This window comes from Anomalospiza imberbis, chromosome 3 (assembly GCF_031753505.1).
Source record: "Anomalospiza imberbis isolate Cuckoo-Finch-1a 21T00152 chromosome 3, ASM3175350v1, whole genome shotgun sequence".
NCBI lineage: Eukaryota > Metazoa > Chordata > Aves > Passeriformes > Viduidae > Anomalospiza > Anomalospiza imberbis.
The window spans coordinates 78,788,518-78,816,253 of NC_089683.1; the positions used below are offsets into that span (position 1 = coordinate 78,788,518).

General features: G+C 39.5%; 1 protein-coding gene and 1 long non-coding RNA gene across 4 annotated transcripts in view; one reads left to right on the forward strand and one right to left on the reverse strand.

Moving 5' to 3' along the window:
- Positions 1 to 27,736, forward strand: part of LOC137469951 (uncharacterized) — a 66,187-nt gene that overhangs the window by 15,396 nt on the left and 23,055 nt on the right. The window lies entirely within an intron of this gene.
- On the reverse strand, positions 144 to 27,704 carry CDC42EP3 (CDC42 effector protein 3). 3 transcript variants are annotated; one of them, XM_068185304.1, is made up of 2 exons: positions 27,541 to 27,704; positions 144 to 2,241 (listed from the first exon to the last, which is right to left on the reverse strand). In XM_068185304.1, exon 2 carries the CDS (start codon positions 1,963 to 1,965, stop codon positions 1,204 to 1,206), a length of 762 nt encoding a protein of 253 aa, XP_068041405.1. In that variant the 5' UTR covers positions 1,966 to 2,241; positions 27,541 to 27,704; the 3' UTR covers positions 144 to 1,203. The 3 variants fall into 3 exon arrangements, with proteins under 3 accessions (XP_068041405.1, XP_068041406.1, XP_068041408.1); XM_068185305.1 differs by lacking the exon at positions 27,541 to 27,704 and adding an exon at positions 27,008 to 27,187; XM_068185307.1 differs by lacking the exon at positions 27,541 to 27,704 and adding an exon at positions 6,578 to 6,721.

The window sequence follows — 27,736 nt, forward strand, 5'->3', positions numbered from 1 at the left end:
GAAATAAACTGGAGAAATCAACTGAATTAAGTCAGAATTTATTTGCCCATTGGTCTCATATTTTTGCAACTAGTCTGTTTCTTTATAGCAGAAAACAAAACTTTGTGTTTTGGTGAGGCTGTGTAATGAATCACAAAGACATAGCAATTTAAAGGGGTTTTTATTGTATTGCACAAGGTATTTATGCAATCCATGTAGGTACTGTATTGAAGGATCCACATTTCGCAAACATTGGCTGTTGCTGCACACATCACTAGCATTGTGAATAACCAGTGCCTTCTTCAAAAAGTAAAATAACCAGTTGCAAGTTGAAGCATGTCAAGGAAATAAATGAAGAAAAAAGCAAGGACTATTAATACATATTTCTCTTCAAACACACAAATATACAATTTTCAGAAGAGCACCAATATTGCCAAGCAAGTATTTTGATGAGATACTGTATGTGTAGGCAGTAAAAAGCCAATATGCACACAGAAAATATATTTCAACTTTTAAAATAATTTAACCATAATATCTTGCATGTGTCACCTGTTTACAATACAACATTTCATATACAATGTCAGGCCCAAGTTTCAATGTGTGTAAATTTGTGCATACTCATTTAAAGCAGCTGAGACTCTGGACCAGATTTTTCAAGCTGAAAAAGCCTTCAAACTGTTCACATCTGAATTCAGAGTGGTAGTACAAGACCAAAAAAGCAGTTATGGTGAATTTATAACAGAAATGGTACTATGGAAAATGAAGAAAAACACTATAAAACCCTCAAACACAAGGTTCTAGAAAGAGGCCTACACGTAAAGTGATATTGTAATAATTTATAAAAGTGAATAATTGATATCAGTCTCCTTTCTGACATTAAGAGATTCTCACATATTCAGAAGCCTGTAGAAGTGAACTAAGCAAATGTCACAATCAGTATCATCCTCAAACGCTGTTTCTTAAGTTTCTGATCATTAATACTGGTACTTAAAAACATTTTATATTTGCTGAAACTGATTATTAAAGTTTACCTTCCTGATATGAGAATTTAGTGTAATAAAAATCATGAAAAACAATAGGTAAAAAAATAGTATTTTAAGAATATTTTTAGAAAACTCATCATACAACTGCAAATACAGCTGACTTTTAAGCATCTGCTTTTAACTGTGGTCTTTTGTTTGTTTCTAAGTGAATCACTTATAAAGAAGCAAGGCAGTACCAGTTCTAAGATTTATTCTTGTCCATTACATTGAGGACTTCATCCAAAAGTGAGGGCCCCAAGTCAAGTTGTAATGAGAGAAGAGAGCCTGCAAGATCTGAAAGGGATTCTTCTGACTTTGTCTTGGTTAGTTCACATGAAAGCCGACTGTCATCCAGTAAATCAACTGTTTGCCAATCAGTGCATCGTTCAGAAAAGCTGGATGAGTGACTGTCGCTACCGTTAGTAAAATGTGAAGAAGAACCATTTTGCTCCCATATGTCATCTTTGTATGTTTCTTCATCCTCCGTCTCTTTACCTTTCTCCTGCAGTTTTTCTTCTATTACTGGCTCACAGCTAAGCCTAGGATTTCTGGATGACCTGATGGATTCTTGCTTTGAATTAAACGTCACTGGTGACAATAAAGGCAATGTAAGGGCTTGAGAACCCCCAATGGCAGGAAGGGAAATAGCATTTTTGAGCACTGGTGATGGAGTTTCTGTAAACATGGATTCAGAAGTGCTGTTTGCCCTTAAGAATTCATTGTGGATACCAGACTGGCTAACTCTGGTTTCACCTTCATTTCCAGGCAACAGCTCATAGTTGCCCTGCAAAAATGAGATGTCTCCGAAAACATCATGCTGTCCCTCTTTTCCAATGTGTATGGTGTGACGAAAATCTCCAAGTGGAGGACTTATCATATCGGGAGATAAAATATCCCTTAGTTTGAATTTCTTCCCTTTCTTATTGTTAGCAGCTTTCAAGTAGATAGGTGTCTTGGCAGGCATCTTGCTTGTAGTTTCTGAGAGAAGTAGTTAAAAAAAAAGGTTAGGGAAGGAGAAGCCTCTTACAAAGCCAGTTCTTCTCAGGAGACCTTCAGTGTTAGCAATGTTACATCATCATCTTGAACCACTCTTGCACACAAAGTCTTATTCTTCTGATACAGAGAACTGTGGAGCAGGTGAAGGTAAATGTCTCCCACATCAGCTCTTCTCAAGGTAGAGCACACATTTTGGGGTCAGGTACCAACCAAATGCCCTGCTACTTCCTCAGCTTGAGAAAACCTGCATGGGATACAAAATCAGGTTATCATTAACTTATTTTTCATGGTTCATTCAGTCTTGTTTTTTACCAAACCCCAAAATTAGTAATGGTACTGACAGTTCCAGCCTGCAGATTAGCTTTATGATGTTGCTTCCCTTCATTAGGCAGGATAAAAGAGTTCAAATTAACAAGGGCTACCTAACCTTTCTCTGACTCCATAGCTTTTTTTGAAGTCAGACTTTTTAGACACAGTTGCTGAGCACAATTCATTTGACAAATATCACTATCTCAATATTTCTTCTCTTTATTGCGGCATCCAAAATGCTGCCCTTTAAGAGCACGTGCAGAAACACATTTATAACATTCAACAACACTAAGTTTTTGGTAGATCCAGGAAGACTGACAGAGTCATTTAGAAAACCATTTTGGATATGGAATACACTCCCTTGATTTAGATAACTGGGTAATCAGATTAGCTTTCAGATGCTTCCAATTAGTGCTGAAACACTCACAAACTGTAACCAATAATGTTTCAGTAACTGTGCCCATTTAAACAGATAGTTTTAGGAACTAGAAAAAAGAGCTGTTCCACATCTTTACAAATTGTTAGGAACATCCAAATGCACGTGCTTTAGAGGAGATTGATTCTTGTGACTATATTCTTTAGGCTACATGAATTCTTCATAGCAATTAGTTATAGACTAGCTCACAAATTATGCAGACCACAAGGCCACAGTGATTTAGAGTGCAACCAATTTCAACAGTCTTTGCAAACCATGTTGTCCTACTAGAGTGTGGCCTTTGAAAGGCCTGATAGAGCTAACAAGGGCTAACAGACTATTAAGTCAACAAGCTATTGAAAAACACACTTTTTTAATACTTTAATGGTATATTTTCTCCTTATAGTGCCAGTTCCTAACCCTTGGACACTCTCAGAATTCATGCATTTTTTTCCTCGTGAACATTTTTGTACATTCTTCATGCACCACAGATCACCTCCTCTCCTCAGAATACTCATCTGCAAATCCATCACCCTTTGTCCATCACCACCCCCACTCTACAAAGGAGATTACAGCTTTTACACAGCAAGACTATTCTATACCATAAGAGGAGGGAAGCTGGCTGTAACAAGGGCTACTTTTGCTGCCTTTTACTCATGCCCTGGCAGGGTTTTTTCTTCACCAAATTAAGCCCAGTACGAATCACCAGGTTTAAAACTTAGCACTGTATGGCTACACACCCAAGTTGTCAAGAAGCATTTCAGCATTCTAACAGATCTTTTAACCACAGTAATTAGTTCCTACAGTTGGGTACTTAACTCTGCATCACAAGGGGAGCTGGGAGTCTAGCCAGGTCAGTGCTTTGGTTTTTTGATTCCCACCAGGTATCTACTGCACTTTGATAATGTTGAAGAGCGCTCCCCACAAAACATGTCAGATGTAAACAGGTTAAAGTTAAAATACAAAATAAGTTCAATAATTTATGAGGGCATTTTATACTTTTAAGATCAATTTTGAAAATAAAATTGCATCAATCAATTAAAAACACTTCAAAGCTTTCTTCTACACAACAAAATGGTAATTCATTAGGATCTACAATATACTAGGAGATTCACATTACTCCATGACAGTACTGCAAGATACAAAAGTAACTCCTAAATAAGCTCTCTACATGTGCCACCTGCAATGGGAACAGAACTGATTAGACAAATCAACCTTGCAGTTTTGAAGTCTAAAATTCACTGCATTGTTTCCCCCAGTTTATCACTCTGCCCAAGCAACCCATTTAACTAAACAAAACGTCCTCAACTCTACAGAGAAGACTATTATCAAACAGAGATGAATGGCAAAGTGGTTTTACAGTTATCTAGTGGACTCAGCTCTATCTCACTTCCTAGAAATAACAGGCCAAATTCTCTCTGATTTTAATCTCTCATTCTTTAAGGTCTTTTAATTTGAATAAATGACAATGTAATGACAATGTAGTCCAAAGACATGCCTGTTGGTCAGTAGTTTAAAAATGAAAGACAAATGGTAGTTCATTCAAAGCTTTCATGGCTTCCACCACTTAGGATCTGTATCAAAAACCAGTATCATCAAACTCCACATGGAGGTTTATAGAAAACCTGAAGGACACAATGAAACATCTGAGCATCAGGAAATACTAAAAAGAAAATGTAAAACAACTCCTAGTATAAATAGGCCATTTTGACATACAAGGAAAGCACTGTATTTTATTTAGCTCATAGCTCAGGGGGAAAAAATACAAAAACTCTGAAAGCAGCACAAACTTTTGGATATCCAAATCTCCTTTAGTTCTTGCAGTACGAGAGAATCCCAGTAAGGGGCAGTGTAAAACCACACTACCTGAGATGATGCCGCAAGACACTCCACTATCAAGAATTATAAACCCTCTCTATACAGCAGTCCCTTAAATTGTGAAGGCCTTGTCTTCCATTTGGCCAGTGCAAGAGGCTTTACATTTGAAGAGAAGAAATTTCACAATTACATGCTTTGTGCAAGCACCATTTTCTCTGTTGAAAGCAAAGGCTACTCTTACTGCAAATTTCAGTATGCACAGTATTGGAAATCTGCAAACTACACCTTTTAAATAAAAGAAAAGGGCTCCCTTCTCAATGGACAGGCCTTCCATGTACAACATAACAAAGCTTCAGAGCAATTTTCTTTCTGCATACCTGTCCTCTTTGTCAACTACTGCCTAAAGGAGCACAGATTTTTAGCTTCTTCAAACAAATAAATCTGGAAATATTCACTCAGTCTACAGTACTATTTTATTCATACTTAATTTACAATTAAATAAAGAAGAACCCATATAAACAGTTAACATATAGCATATATATACACACACATACATGCAGATAGATAGATTGATAGATAGTAGTCATTTTAGTAAAAAAAAAAAAATATATATAAATTAAACTTTGGCAAACGAAGAAAAACCTAACAAGACTAAGCTTCCAGCTCAAATCCTAGAAGACAAAAACATTAGTCCACAAAATTTTCACAAGAATCTTAGCACCTTAACACACTCCCTGCACTCAACAAGTTTTAATGGAATATCAAGTGCACATGGGCTAAGAGAAGGGACACAACACAATGCAGTCTTGATATCAGGCTACACAATAAATTTCTCCTTGTCTTAAAATGAGACCTTTTTCACATTTTACTGCTAAAAGAGTCTATTGTTTTGACTAATTTCAGCTCAGTAACTAAATGGATAGCTGAATGGAAAGCTGAATAAGAAATTACCAGAAAACCAGAAGTCTGCAATCCTGGACTGCCAGTCTACAGTGGAAGACCTTAATTTAAGAGAAAAACAACATCAAAGAGTTCTCATTCCAGTTGAAAAGATACCCCCTCTCCTAACAAGATCCAAGCATGAGCCAAACCAGAGGAATTTCAGCCCAGTGAAAATTAAAGTTTTAGTTTGGCTGTAGTGCTTGCTCATTTTCACTCCTATCACTTCACACTCTCATATAGCTATTTTGCTTAGTAACAAAGACTAATATTTTTAGAGGTGCTTCTCAATTCGCCTTTTGTCCACTCAGCAATCATCACCTTCCACACAGCTCAAAGTTTTCCGTGGATGCCTTAGCTTATTGCACAGTCCATCTTAAAAAGACAGACTATCAGCAAATATCTCAATAGCTAAGCTTGCAAAGCCAGAGACAAATAAGGGTCAAGGTGCAAACTTTTATTTGTGCACGCATCCCAAGAGACCTACATCATTTGGCAAAGAAATTAGAGAAAGAAACCGTATTTCCACAGAGCAGAGCCAGAAGCAAGTGTGTATGCTGGGAAGCCTATGGGCTTTCTACAGGACAATTCCTTGCAAAGGCTCTGCCTTACACATCACTGACTAGAAGCACGTGAAACTCAGAGAAAGGCCTTTCCAAAGCATAACTTAAAATATAACTGAATTACCTTATGGAACAAGTCAGTAAGAGAAAACTGAGTCTGTACATTATCTAAATGTCCAAATGAAAGCACAGTAATATAGCAAAAGACAGACACATATTATGCAACAAGCAGCTGCAACTTTTCTACATGATGAAGTATCTGCAAGCATAGAAGAATTAGACTTTAGGGCTTCATTTTAGGTTTTAGCTATCAGTAGCTTTTAGCAGTACAAACAAATTCTTGAGAATATCCTGGTCAATGCTGTTACTTTCACTATGTCTGAAACAGTATGAAGTGTAAAACACATTTTTACTGCTCTTATGACATGTGCCTGAAGTCATGCAGTCACAATACCTGAATGCTAGTGAAACACACTCTCAGTTAACAAAGTCCTCAGGTACAAGAAAAGCATGAGATGATGCACCACAGAGCTTACCTCTTGTGTTTCTGGGGACTCAGGTGTCCTCATCAACCACCAGGCTCTAAAGACAAGAGGCCACAAGTCTGTCCACTTCTAGACCAGGCCACCAGCTCTCCACTTATAAAGCCACTACCTTCTAAATAGCTTAAACCATATCAAGTGCTAACATTTCTCCCTCCAGACTGTTTATCTAAATTTACATTGTTTATAAGAGGCACAGCCTTTGAATTCATCTGTATTAAAGTCAACTTCCTTTGATCAGGTTAGAAGTCCTTGTCTCCTTTGCTTTTCCTTTCATCAAAGAATTGGCACCTTCCTGATTAAAGCTATGGATTTAATTACTTTATAAAAACAATCAGGCTAAATGCACTTCAGTTTAACTAATTTTCTCAACTGCAGTCAACTGACTCTCCTGGATCAAGTCTTACCTATTTCATTGTGTTATCACATACACTATTTAGAAAATAGAAGGAAAAAAAATCCCAAATAATTCCCACAGCTACAGAAGCACAGGTCAAGAGAGGACCCAGCTCTATGTTGCAGTTGATTCATCTCTGCATTGCCCTGAAGAAAGAGATGCCATGTGCTAGCTGTGAAGGTGTTTGTCCACCCTTCTCTTAAAATTCCCCATACATGCAGACTACATGAATTAATTTACTTCACAGAGGTCAGTTACCAGAGAATATGAACCTAAAGTGTTCCCTGTTCCAATCTGGGTCCTAATTAATAGAATAAATTACTTTATCTATTCTAGCTGTGGAGAAACTTAAAAAATATTTTTAAAAAGGCAAAAAAAAAAAAAATCACATAAGGATATATTTTTACTTTTTACTTTACTGTTATAAAACATTTTTTTCCACATAAATCAAAGACAAATAGTACACCAGCTGTGAGTCCACTTGAAGAAGGGTCAATTGCCACTAAGTGTAAGCACAGACAGAGACAGGCTGCATACAGTGTCTTTCTCTCCAGGTATCTTCCATTTCTCCAGCACCCTCCTGTTTTTCCCCCCCTCCCTAAAACCTAGGTTCACAAACAAAGGAAAAACAAGTTCTTGATTTTTAATTATTGACTCATTTAACTCTTGCCACCCTGCTTAGCACTCTTTCAAACAGATCGACCTCATGTAAATCATGTTAACTAGACCAGGGAACACTTTCAACTAATTTTAAACCATTAAAGCACTTGCATATTATATGGAAATTGATTAAGTAATTAATCTATTTAAGAGTTTTTATTTTAGCTTGTAAGAAAAAGAAACAAAAAAGAGCAAACATGATTTGGTGGAAGATAAAAAAGAGGTCTAATTTGAGGAATTGGCCTCAGTCTCCAGTTATTCTTTTGTTCTTTACCAGGCTGAGATTACAAATGCCCTTTATCAACCAGAAACCTTCATCCTTGTTAAGGTACTTGAACACTAACCAAGTTGTTTCTCAGTCATCCTTTTTGAACAAAGTGAACAGGCAGAATTCCTCATGTGGTAATAGTGGGGGAATAATTTTAAGCCTTCTGGGGTCTCTCCCCCTCTCTCTTTTGAACCACCTCCAATTTTTCAACATTGTTTTCCAAACAGATCAGAATTAGTGACAATATTTCAATATAATTTTCCCTAAGAGCATATATGAAGATAAAAACAACTTCTTTCTTCCCATCACCACTGCCTTGTTTATAAACGAGATCATACTTCTGCTCTTATTCTCACCCTCTTACAACAGGAATTTTCCTGTATTTACTGGGTAGAATTATATTACAAACCATTTAAGAATTCTTGTGCTGGTATAACAAAAACAAGTTCTCCAAGCAGAATAAACTATACTGGAAAAAGTAGAATTTGTTACCCTTGCCTGGTTCAGAGTGGGCATCTCCATTTTATTTTTGTTAGGATCAATATACAAATATATTAATTTAATCAACAAATTTTGGCAGCACAGCCAGTGGCAGTATGCAAATTACACTGTTTGTCCAGTAAGACTCTACTCCTTTCCTTAAGGGGGAGATGGGGGGAGAGGAAGACAAAAAAGCATTCCAAGTTATCATTCTCCAGCAAATAAACTGGATTTGCATTCTATAGGATAAAAAGCAATGCTGTACTTCAGAAAGAGAAACATCTTATTTCTGTGTGCTCAAGCTGCGAATCCATAAATCAGTTGAGCTTTCTCCATCTCCCTCACCAATACACTTCTTCACCAATATCCATCACCTCCAAATTTGTACTACAACAATTTTGTACTTATTTGCAAGATGCTCATAAAAATACTAGGCAACCCATACTGTATAAATAGATCTCTGCACTGTATGAGTAGAAATATATCCCTCTTTGATGCTGACTTATTTTTGACATTTACTCTGAGATTCTACATGTTTTTAATACATGCTTTGTTAACACTGTAGAGGACTAACATTTTTAAAACCTGGTTGTGATGCAATAAATAAATGCCTTACACAGTCTGTTTTTGCAACTGTGCTTATGACCACTCATTAGAATATTTTAAATAGCTCTTTTTTATCAAGCAATTTTTTTTACCTTCCAACAGGTTTGAATCACAGCTTGCTTTCAGCTTTGAAAAGTTAGCATCTTTTCTAGAACAATAAAAATCTTCCTTTCTTTTCTCCTCCAGAGACAGGGATTTAATGAGCTCACTGTATTCATGTTCAGCTTCATGGACTGAAACAGGTCCCTCTTTACTATTTTCTCCTCAGCTTTGTTGGCTGGTACATTCACACATACATTTAATACCATATAGTTCATTGGCTTCCAAAAACTGGATGAGCACAAGCCCATGCAGATCTAGGCAAAGGTGCATGTCAGTACAAGGTGCAGCACAGCACATTAACTAATGCAGCCAGCCACGGTGAGGTTATGCTAGTCAAGCAGACTGCACGCCGAAGCACAGTCACACGTCTCCTCCTACAAAGTCACACACGAGATGAGCAAATAGGTGGGTACCATAAACCCATAAGCCACAAGATGGACAGGCTTAAAAACTTGTCCATTGGTTCTCTTCAGCCATAGGGAAAAACATGAAATGGGACAAAAAAAAATAACCCCTACAACCTGAGCCGATGTGCCACCTAAATCCTGGCAAACTGCTCTGGTTGAAATCGCAACTGTCCCCTGTGATGTCAGCCAGCACTCAGATCAGTGCAAACGGATTAGGAATCCACACTCCACACCCTCTGTGATTCTGAGCAGGTTAGCATAGATGGCTTTCTCTTTTGACACAGAAGGTGTAGTTCCTCAGCCCAACTATGCTCTCAAAGCTGGTTTAAGACGTTCCCACCTTGGATTCCTCACTCCTCATTGCTGGTTCCTGGTTCTGCACCGCAGTTCCTTGTACCCTTCGCAGGCAGGCAGATGGACCTACAAGTCACACTTCAAACTGGTCACTGCCGCAGTTCTCTCCAGTGACTCAGTTTACAGGACAGGCTTAGCAACAGCTGCAGCTGCCCGATGGCAGTGCTTCAAGAGAGTTCAAGCCCAATATAACTTGCTGTCAGAAAGGCATTCTCTCCTTCCCCCCCTACTGTGTGCACACACTTGACCCCTTATAGGCCAGTTCAGCACACAACAAGGTGAAAACTAACTAGGAAAGGGGTCTAAAATCACAAGGCTTGGCATAAGACTGCTACTCTCTGCTGTAAAAAGTCCTTCCAATAGCTAAGCTATCTCTTGAGACATCACACTTAGAAAGCAAGGAGTTGTGGCAGAAGGGCCAGGCAATCCTTAAACATCTCTTCTGCAAGAAAAAACGTCCATGGAATTACATCCAGACTTTAAGCACTCCTGATGCAAAATTGGCTTTGTAGCTCCACTTGTTTCTGTCTTAGGTTTCCCAAGACTGCTGTCACACTGAAATAAAGTTTTTCTAACTTTATTTAATATATTCATACTATTTTTGGAAAAGACCCTTAGCTTAAAATTTCTGTAATTGCTAGCTACTGACAAAAGGCAATCTAAAATATGAGGATCCTGCAAGATTTCAAGAAAAAAAAACCCTACCCTGAACTCCTGACCTCCAATTCTCAAATATGCTTCATCTCTAAGTCAAATACTCCTTATCATCTCCTTGAAACACACAAGTGACATAGGCATATCACAATCACCAGTTCTATTATTCATTTTTCAGAGTGTTTAAATAAGTATTGACCATCTTTAAGTGGCTGATAAACTAGTTTTAAAATGAACTTAAAAGCCAGAGAGCCCTCTATAAGCAAAGACTAACAATGAGGTAGAGATATATAGCTACAGAAAAATCTAAAGTTGCAAAGGACTTGTTTTTTTTTATTACATAGAAGAAGGATGAATCTTGTGCTATGTTGCAGTTCTGCCTCCTTCAGAGAGTTGAACAGTCATCAAAATGAGAGCAAAGCTGATGGCATTGGGGTGGATAGAAGAAAGGAAATGCTTCAATAGATTAAAAAAAATCCTCACTGAATTACTTTTTGGTCCAACTCATGCCCTCTTTAAAAAATGGGGCTGAAATCACAGAGTAAATAGGGCTTCTAAAATTTTGTTATCTATGTTCAGTTTCAAGTGTATTGTTAGTACAGCTAAAGTAACTGGTTTATCACCCTTACATGAAACAAAAGGCGAAACCCAGAAATTACATCTTCAAGGTGAGTTTATACTCTACTTCTAACAAAACAACTCCACTATTTGAAGGCACCATTTGAGCAGAGGTAAGAATCTAGAAGAATAAGTGACAACTGGAAGACATGCCATATTCTGGTGCTGCTCTGCAGCATGTCAGTGACACCTGCAACATGCCCCAGCTGACAGGGATGCACCATGCTGGACAGCAGTGCAGGGGCCCCACTTCCTCCCAAGACATTTGGTTCTCATATCTTGAGTTGCTTTTAGTCAACTGATCAGACTTCTTTTTTTCTGGAATATATCAAGTAATATCAGGGTGAAATCACTCTTTGTGCCAATAATCGTATTTCACATAAAACCTGTCAGAGCAAATGAGTCTAATTTGAAAGAAATTAATATACTCAGCACTTGTAAAGAGGTGTGCTGTCTGAATATTCAGAGTGCACAGTGGCAATTCAGTGCTAAAGCTAGTTTACTGATTAGCAGCTATTTCTTTCAAACTCTAAATCCCATGTATTTAATTAAACTGTCCAAAATATTGTTGACTCAAATCCCACTAAAGCCACCTTCTCAACACTCAGGGTTTACATCAGCCAGCACTCAGCACCTATCTTCCCATTATTGCAGCCATATTTCAAAAGAGAAGTACAGATCTAAGACAAAGCTTAAGCCAAATGGTGAATGAGATGACAGTCCTTGTATAGACTGGACTTTGAGCTTGCATGTGCAGGCAACATGAGAGGATAAGTAAATGGGTCAGGGAAGCATGTTGTATCCAGTGAAGCCAAGCAGACCCAGTGTACTGCAAGTCAAGTCCTGTCTTTGCAAACTTCTGGAAAAGCATTTTGCAGACATTCGTTTTCTCTCAGCTCTCTGCAGGGGCTCCTGCTTAGAGCTTTGCCTTGAGACTGCAAGAGAACATAAATCTCTCTGTTCAAAGGTCAATATTTCAAAGTGCTCCAAAATTGAAGTTTTGTTTTCAGAAGTAGTGTCAAGAGAAGGCATATTGGCGACAAAAAGAAAACTTCTAGTGGGCAGTCACATTAGGGTAATGTAATCATGACTCATGCTCCTCACCCATTTCCTGACTAGGGCTGTGCATGATCAAAAGCAAGCCAGCCACAGCAATGCTGCCGCTCGTTAATGTTAGCTGGCCTGAAAGGATTACAAATTACCAGAAAACAAACTCATTGCAGAGCATCCTATTTAAAGCCGACATAAATCGACACTGACAAACACAGTGGCATAACACCAACCAAAACAACTTGCCTCGCAATCAACTTGAGAGAAACAAGTTACAACTTTTATGCTTTCTCCTACCCGAACCAACCTTCTCACACACCTTTAAAACACTGTAAATCCTTGGGAGGATGCCTAGCGAGAGGGAGGGGGAATGTCTAGTTGCTACTTAGTATCTAAAGAAACGCAAGATGCAAGGACCTTTTGGAGAGGATCACACCGAACTCAGACTGCCGTAAAACATCTACCACCTCCCCAAAAAGGCTGTAAAAGAACACACAAATGGGACAAAGCACGAATTGGGGTTAAACGTCTCCCAAAGTCTTATAAGAAAAGCACTGCATGAGGCAATTTCTGTCTCAGTGTTCCGTCCTGTTGATCATCCCGAGTGAAGTGTGTGCTTAATGATGCAAATTGCTGTTCATTTGTATAAAGATTTCCTCAGCAGAAAAAAGATTTCAGATCCTTGTTGGGACCTCGGTCACATTTAATTTGTTCCAAAACCCACATTAATGAAAACCCCAAAATTAATCAGATATATCAACTGAAACTAGGCTAGACATTAGGTAACAGATGCCAACACCCAGCTGCACCTTTCTGCAGCCCTCACAGGCCAGATGGAATCATAGAATCATTCAGGTAGGAAAAGACCTTTAAGATCATCAAGTCAACGAGACAACTCCTTCCCTTCCCTCCTACCTCAGAAGCAGAGCTAGGAGCCTACATTTGCAGGTCCCTTTCACTCCTTTACAAATGTCAAGTAAGTGCTAAACGTGCTCCTCAGCACCAGTTACTGTGTTCCTTATGGTACTTCCAACAAGGGAGATCAAAGGGGAGATAGATTTTGAAGTTGACCATTACACACATAATCCATTGTCAAAACCACTGTCCACAGATTTAAGACTGATCAGCTGCGGCATTCCACTCTCAGGATACTGAAGAGACCTATACCAGGTCTGACAGCCAAATTCAACCCAAATTTAGCAACTGTCTTTTTAGTAATGCCTCAGCTCACCATTTAGCAATCTCAACCTTTTGCCCCTCACATTAAACAGAGTACTGGGGGACGACAGGTGGGAGAAACAAAGTGTTACACAAGGCAAAAGTCAAGTTTAGGTCTGACTAAACCAATACCAGCAAAGTGTACTGAGCCTATACTTTATCCAGGTTGCAATAATTGCTTCAGAGTTGAGAGAAGCTGGTTGTGAAACAGAGTACACACACATATACCAAGGCTTTATATTGCATTGTAACACTTGCTGCTGGACTGTTAAAGCTCTGTTCATCTTGTTCATACAACTTCAGCAGCACAGAAATGAGGTGCAGCAATCCCTTTGGGCATGGATGCACCTCGGTATTGACCAAGAATGAGCTGTTACCACATGCTGCAAGTCCTTCATGTACCAATTCATACAACTGGTATGGAAAGCACTGGTGTGTAGGCAGAAAAATAAAATAACATGATTCTGGGACCTACTTTCCCATGTAAAGGACATATTTATTTACTTAATCCTCTAATAAGTAGGTAAGATGAAATGCTACCTTTACTGCAGGCTATTTAAAGCAAATTTCTAATGGTTCTTGCAAGCTCCAGGGAGTCAAAATTCAAGCCATGGGAGGAGCACTATGTGTGGTTTACCATCCTTCAAAAATTTAAGAAAAGATGACATGTTTTAGAGTCCAGGGCACACAGCTACTGTGCTGAAAAAAAAACTTCTATTGGGTGAGAAGGGAAATCAAGCAAAATAAAACACAACAACAACAAAAGAAACAACACCAACTCAGAAAACAAAAGCAATGTAAAGATGGTCAGAAACCAAGCCACCTAAGTAAGTGGACAGCTATTCCTGATTTTCTTACTGTAGGCAAAGGAAGAGAAACTGAGGTCAATTTCCTTGTCCTGAGCACAAATCCAAACCATATCCAGAAAAAAACAAAAAAAAAAAAAAAAAAAAAAACAAAACAAAACAAAAAAAAAAAAAAACACACCACACTCACAACATATAATACTCTAACAATTCATTAGGATTAATTTAAGGCACAGTGTGGGCCTCTCCTCTTGGCCATATGGTTCTTTTCACAGAGATAGCATCTGTGGAAAACACAGGCAAGGAACAAACTATAACTCCCTGAATTACACAACAGCAGAGACCGTATGCTCAAGAAGTTTAAGAGGGAACTTGCATCCAAGTAGGGCATCAACATCTCAGTGCTGCTGCTTCAGTACTGGACCAGAAAAAAATATTGGATAATGTAGGGTCTGGTCCACAGACTCTGTGGGAAGGAAGAGAAATACCATAACCAAAAGACTCTGAAACACAGTCCCAGCAAAAGACATGTACAGTAACATCTAAAAGGAAAGTATCACCCAAGTGGCATTCCTTCTTTCCCTCTGTACATGCCTGCTAACCTGGATGAACCAGAGGTATGCTCCTTCTGGCTGCAGAAGAAGTGGGCAGCATACCTGGGCTTCTTCCTTGGAGCCCAAGGAAATCCTTACTGGAGGAAAGTATTAAATAGTTCACCAACAGCTACTAAGACCAATGTAAAAAGTAGTTCAGCAACACCCCTATTGCTCTAGTCATAGGCTTCCTAAGGTAAACCACATCCTTGAGTAAAATGGGATTTTGTTATTGTTTTGTTTGTTCCCTCAGAACACAGGACTAAATAGGGTTCATCCTACAATAATTCAAATTAAATATATATCTTCTTAAACAAACATCCAGTCATGGATACTGCTGTTAAACTTCTGCTATTCCTGGAAAGACTATAACCCATTCACTTGAGAGGACAAAATTAGGAAGAGACAATTTAGCATGGGAAAGGGAAAAAGGCACAAACAACAATGAAAAAAAATCTGCACCTAGTCAGTAAACTAAAACTCCCCAAGTACAACACATTAGCAGCCTGCAGGAAAACAGTTAACTTTTTATAGTCACCAGGTTCCCAGATTAATGGCCCTGATTGAGTTCACACCTCCCAAAGTGAGTGTTTCAAACTGTCTGAAACAAGGCAGGCAATTTCACTCAGGGTGCCAAGAGGCTGAAAGAGCATTAAAGCAAAACTCAACTTCAAAAACAAAAAAATGTGAATACCTGAAAAATCCAGAGACTCTTAATCTGACTTGCATTTGGACTATTACGTTCCCAGTGACTTATCCAACAGAAACTGGGCGCTGTTTTAGAACTTGATTAAGACTAATAAATAATAAAACTCCCTTAATACCTCTTGCAGAATACCTTTCTTATGAAGACGATACAGAATTTTTTTTTCACTTGTCTTATCAGACACTAAAATATTCTTCTTGAGCTTTCCACTGAAATTCTGTAATTTCCTATGTACCCGGAAAAAGCCATTTTCTCCTGGGTCAAACGCTTTGCTAATAGCTTTAAAAACAACTATGATAACTTTTTGAGTCATTAGTTTACATCTTTTCTCTTTCAACAGTAATTGAATCAGTGTAATTATTGGAGGCTATACTGCAAACCAGATCAGAATCAAAACTTTTGCTTTACTGTATAGATTACAAGGTACAAAACTGGTAAATCAGCAATGGAAGGACAACTTGCAATATATACAAGCTCTTCTTTCAGCCCAGTACATCCACTGAAAACCACAAATATTCTTTTTTTTTTCCTCTCACGGGATCTCAGATCAATTATGAGCTCTTCCACAGCAGCTTAACATGCCTGATTTCATAGGAGCTGCTCTCCATTTGCAGGCCCTAAAAGGGAGTGCCACTCCCAAGTCGGACTAATGATACAAAGAAAGGTTGTAGCTTTGTTCCTATGGACATGTGGAGTTGTGTGAATTTTCTGCTCAACAGGACTTGCAGCCTGCATTACCAATGAGTGATCTTTAAACTCTTTGCCTTCAATTGATCCATTCCAGTTTGAGAACTACCCTAGGCTGATCTGCACTGGAAGACTTATAATCAAGGGATAGATAATGAAATTGAGGGATAGATAAGAGTGACCTTGATCAACTATGTCCTGATTTCATCTGGGATGGAGTTAAGTTTTATCCTGGTAGTTGGTACAGTGTTGTGCTGTATTTCAGATTTAGGGTGAGAATAATGTTGATAACACACTGATGTTTTAGATGTTGCTAAGCAGTGTTTACATCAAGGCAAAGATTCTTCAGCTTCTCACCCTATCAGTGAGTAGGCTGAGGGACACAAGAAGCTGAGAGGTGACATGGCCAGGACATTGTCCAAAGGGATGTCCCACAGCATATGGTATCAGGGTCAGTATACAAAATAGGGGGAAAAGTGGCCACGGGCCACTGCTCAGGAATTGGCTGGACATTGGTCAGCAGGTGAGCAATTGCACCGTGCATCCCTTGTTTTGTACATTCTAATTATTTTATGATTATCCCTTCCTCTTTTCCTCTTCTGTCCCATTAAGCTTGTCTTTACCTCAATCTATTAATTTTACCTTTTTTTCCCCTCCATATCCCACTGGGTGAGGAAGGCGTGAGCAAGCAGCTGTAAAGTGTTCAGTGACCTGTCAGGTTAAACCACCTCAAGCTGGTATCTGAACACCAGCAAGCCACTTGAGTTTTAACAGCAGCCCAAGTCATGTACTCAAGATTAAAATGGAAGACTAAATCACAAAGGCCACAGTTTCAGGAAGGAAGGTTGTGCTTAGAAACAGAAGTAAGAAGTCAGAAGAGTTAACCAGGCTGAACTTCATCCTCTTGGATTCTAGTCATTAGGGGGTAATGCAATTCCCTGTTGCTTAAGAGGGCACTGAAAGAAGAGGTCCAGTAATTCTGTATTTGGCCATCATTATGTCCAGTTCCTGTAGCCACAATTCCAAGAGGATATCACAAAACAAAAGAAAGTTCCAGCAGAGCCACAAGACTGACATTACCACTTACATTTCATAGAAGCATAGAAACATTAAGGTTGGAAAATACCTTTAAGATCATGAAGTCCAACTATCTAGCTTCCGTTTGCTAGACTGAAGCTAGTCAAAGCAAGTACAAAGGAAAACAGACATTTTTGGAACAGCAAGATCAATTTACTCAGGCTTAAGGTAGATTTCTCTGTTATTTCAATCTTTGTTAATTTTTTTTGTTTGTTTTTTTAGGAAAATACTGTTGTCTAATTCAAACAATTCAGGCAGAACAAGGAGTCATACAGACACAAAACTGGGTAACAGTTCAGGAAAGGCTTACAACTTGTCATAAGACAAGTTCCCAGTGGTCTGGTCTGACTTTTATCATTCAAGATATGAACAGTATTTTCCCCTAAATTCATGACATTTCTCTTAAGAATTAAGTATTTGGAAAAGTATTTTTATCTCAGTAAAGCCACACTACATTTTTAGAGCCTTTCTGTCCACAGATTGTGTTTCTTTGGCCATCAAGACGATTATGAAGGTTGAAAGGACAAATCTCCTGTAAGTTATCAAAACAGACCTCTCATCAAAACTGTTGTGTTTAGAAAATTCTCATCTTTCAGCACAAAATAGAAAGAAAAAAAAAAAAAGAAGTAGATCTCTGTGTTGGACACTACTTCAAATCCTACATGGAGAACCAAATAAATTCTGTCCTGTCAAATCACCATTAACAGTTTGAGATCTGGAAGCTTTAAAAGAAGCTGCTCCTCCTTGAACAATGTGCAAGCAGAAGGGCACCCATTTCACAGCAACTTAGCCTCTTCAAAACAAACAAGAAAAACTCAAAAGTTTTAAACTACAACTGTCCAAAAGGGGTACCTAAGATCCATGACCAAGTGGAATCCATGTCCATCTACAGAGCCTCAGTTTTGAAGAAAAGCACAATTTAAAAAATTATGTGGCTTCATTCACTTTTACTCAAAAAAAAAAAAATCACACAATTCTTGAATTTGAAAATACAACTGTAACTTCTTTTCAAGTCACATCTCCTATGTATTGTTACAACTGCAAAACTTTGGGACCATATTTGTACTTTCAGGATACTTATCCCAAAAGTACAAACTTTGAAATTTGGAAAGCCCAGTAACTACCACCAGCTACCTCAGCAGATAGATTGAAAGAACACACTGAATCAGAGCACCTGAAAAATCATCTGGTACCATTTCAGTCATGGATCTTATATGTATATACAGACAGCTGCTCCTACTTCTGCAGATACCACTTTTATTACAGAAAGAATGCACACAATTTCTCAGATGATGCCTTTTTAACACATCCACCAACACTTCAGCTGTCTTGAAAGCTTCCGTTTTAAGGCTTATTTTCAGAGTTGTTTATCAATATCTGACACTGCCATTCAACATTTTCTATCCTCTCCTGCAGCCATCTGTATGTGTTTGTTTATTGGGAGGACTAGAAGGAGGTGGGAGAATTTTAACTAAAGTTTTAAAACTGTTTCTCTAATGAGATAAAACAAAATTATCTAATTCTACTCCCCAGCTGTACCATAGTATCCTTTACTCCTACAGATATGCAAACCATCAAAATCCACAATACTGCTAAGAGTTTCTGGCACTTCTGTACTTTTAAATGTGTCTTTTCCTGTCATTCTGAATTACCAGGATAGGCAATGTCAAGGCATTAAAGTGTATAATTTTTTATAAGATTCAGTAGCTTTAGAGTCTAGAAGCAGATAACCATCAACCCAAATTCAGATCAGTGCTGGAACCTCTGCATACGAAGCAGGCATGTAGAACCAGGAGATGGAGGACACTAGATGTGGGTAAGGGATTAAAGTTTATTCACAGATGCAACGAACAAAGACATTTACGCAGGCTTGATGCAGGAAAATTGGCTGGAATTTAGCAACAGGAGTAATTTGTATGTTTAGATTGTTCATTTGGCCATTGAAGCCTGCTTCTTTCCTTGCAGATATTTCAGTTATATGCAGATTATATATGTGTATTTTCAGAGATTATTTGGATACACTTAAAGATTTACACTTGAATGGATATACTGTTCATACCAAATGCAATGTCAAAAAGTTTCCAACTTCTCTGTTGTTGCTTCATTAGATAACAATTCCGTTATTTCCTCCTATACAGCTGTCAGAGCATCTCCCAATAATCAAAATGTTATACCATGCCTCAAAATACCTTATTTACAATTTTTATTTCTCTGCCAAGGTAGAGGCATGGTTGTACTCTCAAGGCAAAATAACTACTGCAACTAACAGTGAAATTAATTCTCAGACAAAAATGTGAAAACCATCCACAGCATAAATTACATGGTTGTTCAGCACTTCCATTTGGACAAGCAGGTTTTATTTTTGTCCTCACAAATTATTTAGGAACTCCTACAGATTAATAACCTTCTCAGATTCTTGCTATTGTAACTTTTTTTCTTTGGGACCAGAAGTATGCATTTTTAAGAGAGCTGTACAGTCCACTGCTATCAAATGGATTGCTTTGTTGTCCTTGCTGTTGACCTCAGGGGATCTTATCTGAAAGACTCCAGAGGCTGAGATGGGTATTCATACTGCCTTAAGATACACAAAGAGAAAACCAGAAGAAGTACAGCCTCTCTTTCCACTAAAATCATAGCAAGCAAGTGGGGAGGGACATGGAAAACAGAGCAACAGCCATACAAATTACTGGTCTGCCCAGTCCACTATCTTTGTTCCTAACAACAGATTTTCTATTCAGTCTTGAGGACTTCTGTGTGCCGCTGATTATTTAGCATGTTACTAATAAGAAACAAGTTAAGCAGAAATGATAACAGTAATAAGCAAATAATTTCATTTAAGTCTTTCATCAAACTGACTAGATGCTACCCCTGCTTTCTAGGCAGGATGACCAAACTGACCAAACTAATTCACTGAGTGAATTACTACAAATTTGTATTACTGCAGCATCACACCCCTAACCACAAGCCAGGTATCTAGTATATTGAGAATTATGCAGACATAAAATGAGAGCAATTAAATCTCACAGAAGACAGTTCTTCAGCTGTTATGTCTTTTGGGGCAAGGAATACCTACAGAATTGTAACTGCTGTGAACATCACCTCCTATTTCACCTTTCCACTCCAACTCTTTGGACTGAAGCCAAGTATAATCCTGTATGCCGTGTATACAGCCTATGCATGGACATACTACTCCATTCTTCACTTCTATATTCCCATCTGGTTTTCAAACAATCAAACAGAAGAGACCCCCAAATGCATTACATCTTACCCTCTTATGAACCATCATTGTTATTCCAAGGTTACCTGCTACAGGAGCCATGAGCAAGCAAAGAAGCAGCCTAAACTTGTTCAAGAGCAGTAATCTATGGTATCTGGAGCAGAAACATGTGAGCTGCATCTGACATGCAGGACAATTAATGGCACTACTCCTTCTTTGTCCCTCTTTCACTCACAATGTAGTACTCCTAGTGTTCAAGCCTTCCTTAAATTGGGCTAACCCCTAACATTATTTGCAGGAGCAATGTATCCTTAAAAGGGAAATGCCAAAGACTACACAGCCACAAACCATCCTCCAGATGAATAGAGTCAAATCATGGAAAAGCTAAAGAAAAATGCCTTTGCAAGGACTACAGTGCTGAGGAGAAATGGCATGGCTGGCCTTTACATGTCATTACAAAAGGCAGAACCTGCACCTTCTTTTCTCTTCACTCTCACTGTGGCATGTGCAACTTCCGGTTTTGAGGATGTTGTTGTTTTTATTCTTTGTGGTTACAGAAACATTTACTCTCAAAGAACAAATGATCCACATTAATGCTTCAAATGACATGGACTTCATAAAATTTCAACTGATTAGGCTATCATTTGAAATCTAAACATGAGAATACTGATCTAACCATCCTCTGGAAACATGTTTTAACCGAACTGAAATGATGCTTTAGTTCCCAAAAGACAGTTTAGCAAATAATCAAAAAATAAATACAAAAAAATTATATTGATGGCCATTCCCCTGTAGAATTTCATTAAAAGCAGTGGCAAGAGTGCCTTTAAAAGATCCTGTCACAATAAAGACAAGATATTTATGGTGTGCATCCTCAGCACAGCAAAGGGGAAAGAAAAAACAGACCAAAACATTCACCTTGGACATTCACCAAAACTGCACCACATCTTGGACTAATCTGTGCTTCAGTTTCAGATCTAATTTACCCAATCTCACAAATAAACAGAACTTAACTAAATCAAAATATGCACTGAATCATATTAACTGAGGTGAAAAAGTAAAGTTAGGGATTTCTAAAAAATATGTAGGCCTTCATGAAAAATATGTATGTAAATATACACAATTCAGGCTTTACTTAGGTAGGACTGGAAATACACATAAGAAAGAATAAAGAATGGAACTTACTTCTGATTAAGTATCTTGATGGATAAAATTTAAAAGGTTAGATTTAGGAAGCATTAGAACAAAAACATTTTAAAAATTGTTCTGGCCTCATAAATGATTTTTAAGGTTTGAAATTACTGAAGTATTGATTTTTTTGGCAGAATTTAAAAGCTTTCTGAATGAGAACAGTCCATAAGTGCTGTCTTTTTTTTTTTTTTGAAATATAAAGAAAATATGAGAAAAACAAAAAAATGCAAGAATATAAATATGGAGCAGTAGTCCTCAGCAACACCAACATTATATTCCTGTATGTCACTTGGTACTAGTGCATCACTCAAGTACTAAAAAAAATACCCCCACAAAAAAACCTGTCTACTACACAGGAACTGACCTACTCACATAGTTTGAGAATACTACCTTCTTATAAAGAGCTTAAGGAACTTTACTCAAAGAGAAGAAAGAGAGAAAGTATTTATCAAAGCAATAAGATCCATTAGCCTCTCCTTCATTAAGATTTATTATTCATGCTCTTACAGGGATTAGGATTTCTCCCGGTGAAGATGGTGACTGAGAGCTCTGCTGGCTAAGGAGCTGGTTTCACAACCTCTGCAGAAAGGCTTCAGAGATGCTGACTGGTAGCAGCAAAGCACCTTTGATCTTCCTTGCAGAGTATCACTGAAAATTATAAACCCCATAATTAGAAATATCATATGTAGAGCACTAAGGTTACAAGCTCAAAGAACACAAAGTTAGAAAATCCCAAGTTTACATTATTTGTGGAATCTTTATTTGATTCCTTCATCATCTGCACCACCCAAAACAACTATGACAGAGAAGGGGCTTCAGCTTTAGCCCCGAATTTCTAACAGATCCTCTTTTTGCTCACCTAATTCACCCCACATACTACATAAGCCAAGGGGGCTATGAGAAATATCATGACCTTAATGCACTTATATATGCACCACCATTTTCTACAGGCTTTTGACAACTTATGGATACTTGCTTTTACCAGAACAACAGGCTTTACGGTTTTGGGTTTGCTTGACTTTAATGTTATACTTGAATGTATAGATTTCTTAGCAGAGGGGGGAAAGGACATTTCAGACTAAGTTTGTTTTTATTTACTATTTTTATGCTAGTGCCTAATATTCATAAAGAAAAAAATCCCACATTTGGAATGAAGACTCAACACCTGTTTCCTTTGTTTAAGGCACAACACAAATCCTCAGATACATATAAAGTTTCTATAGCAAAATAGTGAGAAATGGACTTGAAACACCTGGTATTTCAAAGGGATGGAAAAAAAAATACGCCAAGCCCTACATTTTAGATCTTCCAAGCAAAGATATGAAGTAGTATTTATTTTTAGAAAGTTCTTACAAATGACTGAAAAAAAATTAATTGCCATGTAAATGCACCTAAACAATCTTGCAGACCTGATTAAGCAAGTCATACCTAGTCTCAGCTTGTCATCAGCTCTTGTATCTCTACAGAAGGTCAGCTGCTGTTTACATGTAATCACAGAAAAGTTCACTTAGCTCGTTCAGAATGAGACCCAGCACAAAAACTCACAGTATCAGTCCATTTAATTTCTTATCTAACATGTTCCCCGTTGACCTTTATGATAGAAATCAAAGCACTGTATCAGATTTGGTCAGCTTTTCGCTATTATTCCGTGCAAGTAAAAACAGCATGAACACAACATTTACATAGTTAAGTTGTATGTTGTTGCTTTACCACACATAGTGGGGGCTGAAACCCTTAATGTGGCTCCCTGGCATTCATGAGACACTAGATCATCAAGTTTTAAGAGTATTGCAACACTCGCTAATTTCAAAGATAAGAATAACTGTAATTCAAATTACTTGTGCTAAATATACATTTCAGGAAAATGGTCTTGCATTAAAACCTACTAAGATCATGACGATACAATCTAGTATTAGCATTCAAAAACAACTCTCACATTTTTAGAGTTTTAGGCACTAAGAGTGCTACTTGGCTATAGGCTCAGCCTGTAAATAGCCTGCAAATGGCTTACCTTTCCTCTTTAAAAAAAGCACAACACAAAAAGGAGCACAATACATTCAGCAGTTAAATAGCCTCTCAAAAGAAAAATGTCACAGTTACAAAGATTATTGACTAACTGTGTTCTTGTAGCCTTGACTAGTGGTAAAACCATAAGACAAATATTTGTTTCTATACTTGAGTATTTATTCCACAAATATCAAAGAAACTAAGTAAGGGTATAAATACATCTTGTCTCCCTGGCCAACTCTGTCCTCTTGTAATCATCCCATTTTATCTTGGCAGTGTGCTTCCTGAGGCTTTACTGGGTCTTGATTTAACCCTTGAACTATGAGGAAGTTAGTCTTGTCAGCCAGTTCCAGCTGCTCCCATCAGACTCGCCTTCCCAGCAGTCACCATGCTAGATCAACATCGTTGCTCAATAACATTAGGAATGTCAATTACGAGTGTAAATACAAAACATTGTAAAATATTGTAAGTAATGCTTATCTGCATGAATGTGTCAACCAGAAATCTTTCTTATTTTAACACAGCACTAGAAGTGTCTCTCTTCTCCAGCATGAGCTTTACTTGAGCTCATGAGTAGTTGCACCTTATTCTGCCATGCTGCTTCACACAGGATGTACTGACCTCGGCAGAAGAGGCAGGACTCTGCTCTCACTGCTCCACCCAGACACATCCTCTAGCACCCCCGAGGCGCCTTCGCTGCCTACTAACCTGTCTGCTTCTTAGTGAGAGGAAATCATTTAAAAACAGTCCTCTACCCAACAGCCGAACACAATTCTTCCCACATCCTCATTTAAGTTCAGATTTCAGGTTATTAGGGAAATTTACCTTGCTATCACACAAACAAACAACACCTTCAGCCAACTGTCTTCCCTGTAAGCACTGCACTCATGGAGATACTGCGGCTTTTAGGTACAGACCACCCAATTAGTTCAGTTTAACCACTGGGGGAAGGAGAGTTCTCCATGAGATGGTTCCGCTCTTGAGAAAATATATTTACTCTGATGTGATCATTAGAGGGAAAAAAAAAAAAAAAAAAAAAAAAAAAAAAAAAAAAAACCGAAAAAACCCAACACCACCAAAAACAAACCAGAAGTGATGGTTTTATTATTTTGTTTCCAAAAAGTAAAATTTGCATGCAGGAGAGTGAAAGCCTGTAGTGGTTTACACCATTATGAAAGGCCAAACAGGCATCAGGTGACCTGATCCACAGCAATTCTCTTAACTGGGGTGAGGAAGAGGAGGAAGAATTGGTCAGAGAGCATTGCTGAGCCCCTGGGACACACACGGTCTCACTGGCAAGAAGTAAAGGAGAACCTGATGGCAAATTCTGCATAGCAGAAAGAAATTTTTTAAAATGCAAGTTCCCTTTTCTTCCCCAAGCTATTTGTAAAAACTTGGGCAGAGGACCAGAATTTCTTCTAGGAGAAGCCATCTAGGTCAGAAGACTATAAACCAAAGCAGCCTCCCTAATTATGAAAAGCTGAGAGCAAAGCATGTTCTGCCATGAACCATGGCTTTTGTTGGTTACAGTAAAGCTGATACAAGTGGTTTGGAACAGTTTTAGATGCCTCTTTCAAGTCAATGTGACATCTAGCCACAGCAGTGAAATAGGGATGGTGCAGACCCACGCTGTCGCTGCCTCAGGGAAAGAGTGGCTCTGGGCTGCCTCTTAGGTGATATCCATCTCTTTTCTAAAATTTACCCAGGCCACCTCCTGGTGATTCAGGCTGGCTTTACCAATCACAGAAGAGGGGCAGAGGTAGTTTCTGCAGCCTGGTTTTTACTTCTGTGGATGTACAAGGTGCTCCCTAAACAACAGTAACTGTGATTACCTTTAATCTAAGGAGAAGATAAGCCCTATTGTTTCCTTCCCAGATACCGCTGGCTTATGCTGAGGCCAGGAAAAATCATTCCCTTCCGTACCATCATACCGACCAAAGAACCTGCTCAGTTCCTCTCCTTCGCATGCTATAATGCAAAACAAATGTTCAAAGCAAGGAGTGCCTCAAACATAGGAGTTTTCTCTTGCTTTTCTGAATGTTTCTGCTGAAAGACTATTTGTAACATACCACAGAGTGCAAGTAAATTTTACTGCTAATGCTAAAAAAAGGCTGAAGCCTTTCAGTGTAAGACACTTTAAAAATAAATCCTTGCAACAGTAATCACCTGCTGATACATGCTTTTATGTTTAGCCAGCTGCCAAGATGCCACATCTGTCACTTCTTGCTTCCAGAAATGCGCTTTCCTTTTCTATAGGGAATGAGAAAATTCTGCCTCTAGAATTGCGCTGAGTATCATGATGCCTTTTTTGGTATCTCTGTCATTCCTCTAAACATCTGAGCCATGGTACATGGATTACAAGATTTCTGGTAGTGTGTATCTAAAGAATTGTTCAGCTTTATATTTTCATACCTTAAACCTTCTGATTTTTTCATCTACATTTTCCTGAACAATGTTACATCCTTACAACCTATATATAACGAAAATTAATGGTCTATGCATGAGTCCTTGCCTCTCCCCCCAGATATTTTTCAAAGGAAAGTAAGAGATCGGGATCGTATTTGTTACATTACACATTTCATAATAAGCCTTCTTCCTATTTTTAAAACCTAGCAACAATCTACAGTGACGCAAGTCCTAAATTAATTGCTTCCTCTATTTTGGTCTCTTTTAAATTTCAACTGAAAATAAATAAAGTCCTTTCTATTATCTACAGCCCGCATTTCTTCATCAGCAGCCCAACTCAAATTCTCAAATTTGACTTCCCAACTTGAACTCTTAGCTCGACAACCAGCATCACACGGGGTACGGACGTTCCCCCAGTGCAGCGCTTGCCCTCGGTCCAGCCCCAGCCGGGCAGGGAGCAGCGCACTCAATACACGGTTATTCTCAGCCCCGCGCTGGAAGGCGCGGCGCAAGGCGACACACCGCACAAAAAGGAGCGCAGCCTGTTTCGGGGGGGATGTAGGCTGGGTATGCCTTCTGCCTCCAAGGCAAGGGCATAAAATCAGGTATGCCAAAATACACTGGGATGGAAATCTAGAGCGATACAGGGGCGAATTTCAGCTCGGAATTTCAGTAATGTAGAAACACCCCGAGTCGTTCTAAGCGATAGCTCGGGCATGAACCTCCCGAGCAGCCAAACAAGACCATTAATGGGTATTCTCTCTGGCTACCCTGAAATGCGTACCCTCCCTCCCAGCCCCCCGAGCTGGCGCGCTGCGGCCCCGCCGCCGCTCCGCAGGTCAGGAGGGGCAGTGCCGCGTCTCGGTCACGCAGCCCGGCGGTGGCGGCCCTCCCGCTCCGCGCCCCGCTCCCCGACTTACGGCGCTGCCGCTGATCCCTCGCCACTCCTCCTTCCCGAGCTATCTCCCTCCCGCCGGTGCGGAGCCGGGAGGGCAGCGAGGCCGCCCCTCCGCGACTCGGGCCGAGCGCGGCACCTGCGAGCGTCTGTCAGTGCGCGGGCGGCGGCGCCCCGTGTGCCGGGGGCGCGGCGCGGGGCCGCGGGCTGCGAGCGGCTGCCTCGGGGAGGCGGCGCTGCCGGCGGCGCTGCGGGCGGGGAGGGCGGGCTGCAGGGAAATCCTGGCACCGCGGAGCACCGGCGGGGAGGCGGGCAGGGAGGCCGGGAACAACCACAATAACAATAAAGGGCTCCCCCCCCCACCTTTTTTTTTTTTTGGGCTATTTTGCGGGGGTGGGGGGCGTTGCGGGCAGTCCGGGAGGCCCTCCGTACACCCTGATAGTGTCCCGGTGAAGCCCTCGGGTGGGCAACCCCCTTCCCCCTGGCCCCCGAGCACGGTCAGCTCCGAGGTGTGCTTTAAAGCTAATGATTTTTCACTCAAACCCTCTCGCCCCTCACCTCTTCGGCGCCCCGATCCGTCAGGGGTGAGGCTCAGCCCTCTCTCCGCCCGCCGCACTCATTCATCCCGCCTGTCCTCCATTATTTACGCGTTGTTAAGGAGCGCTCGGGCTTTCAGGACTCGGCGGTCTGCGATTTGCAGGTAACCGGCAAATACTGCGAGAGCCGGCGAGGCGCAGGGGCGTCTCCTCCCGCC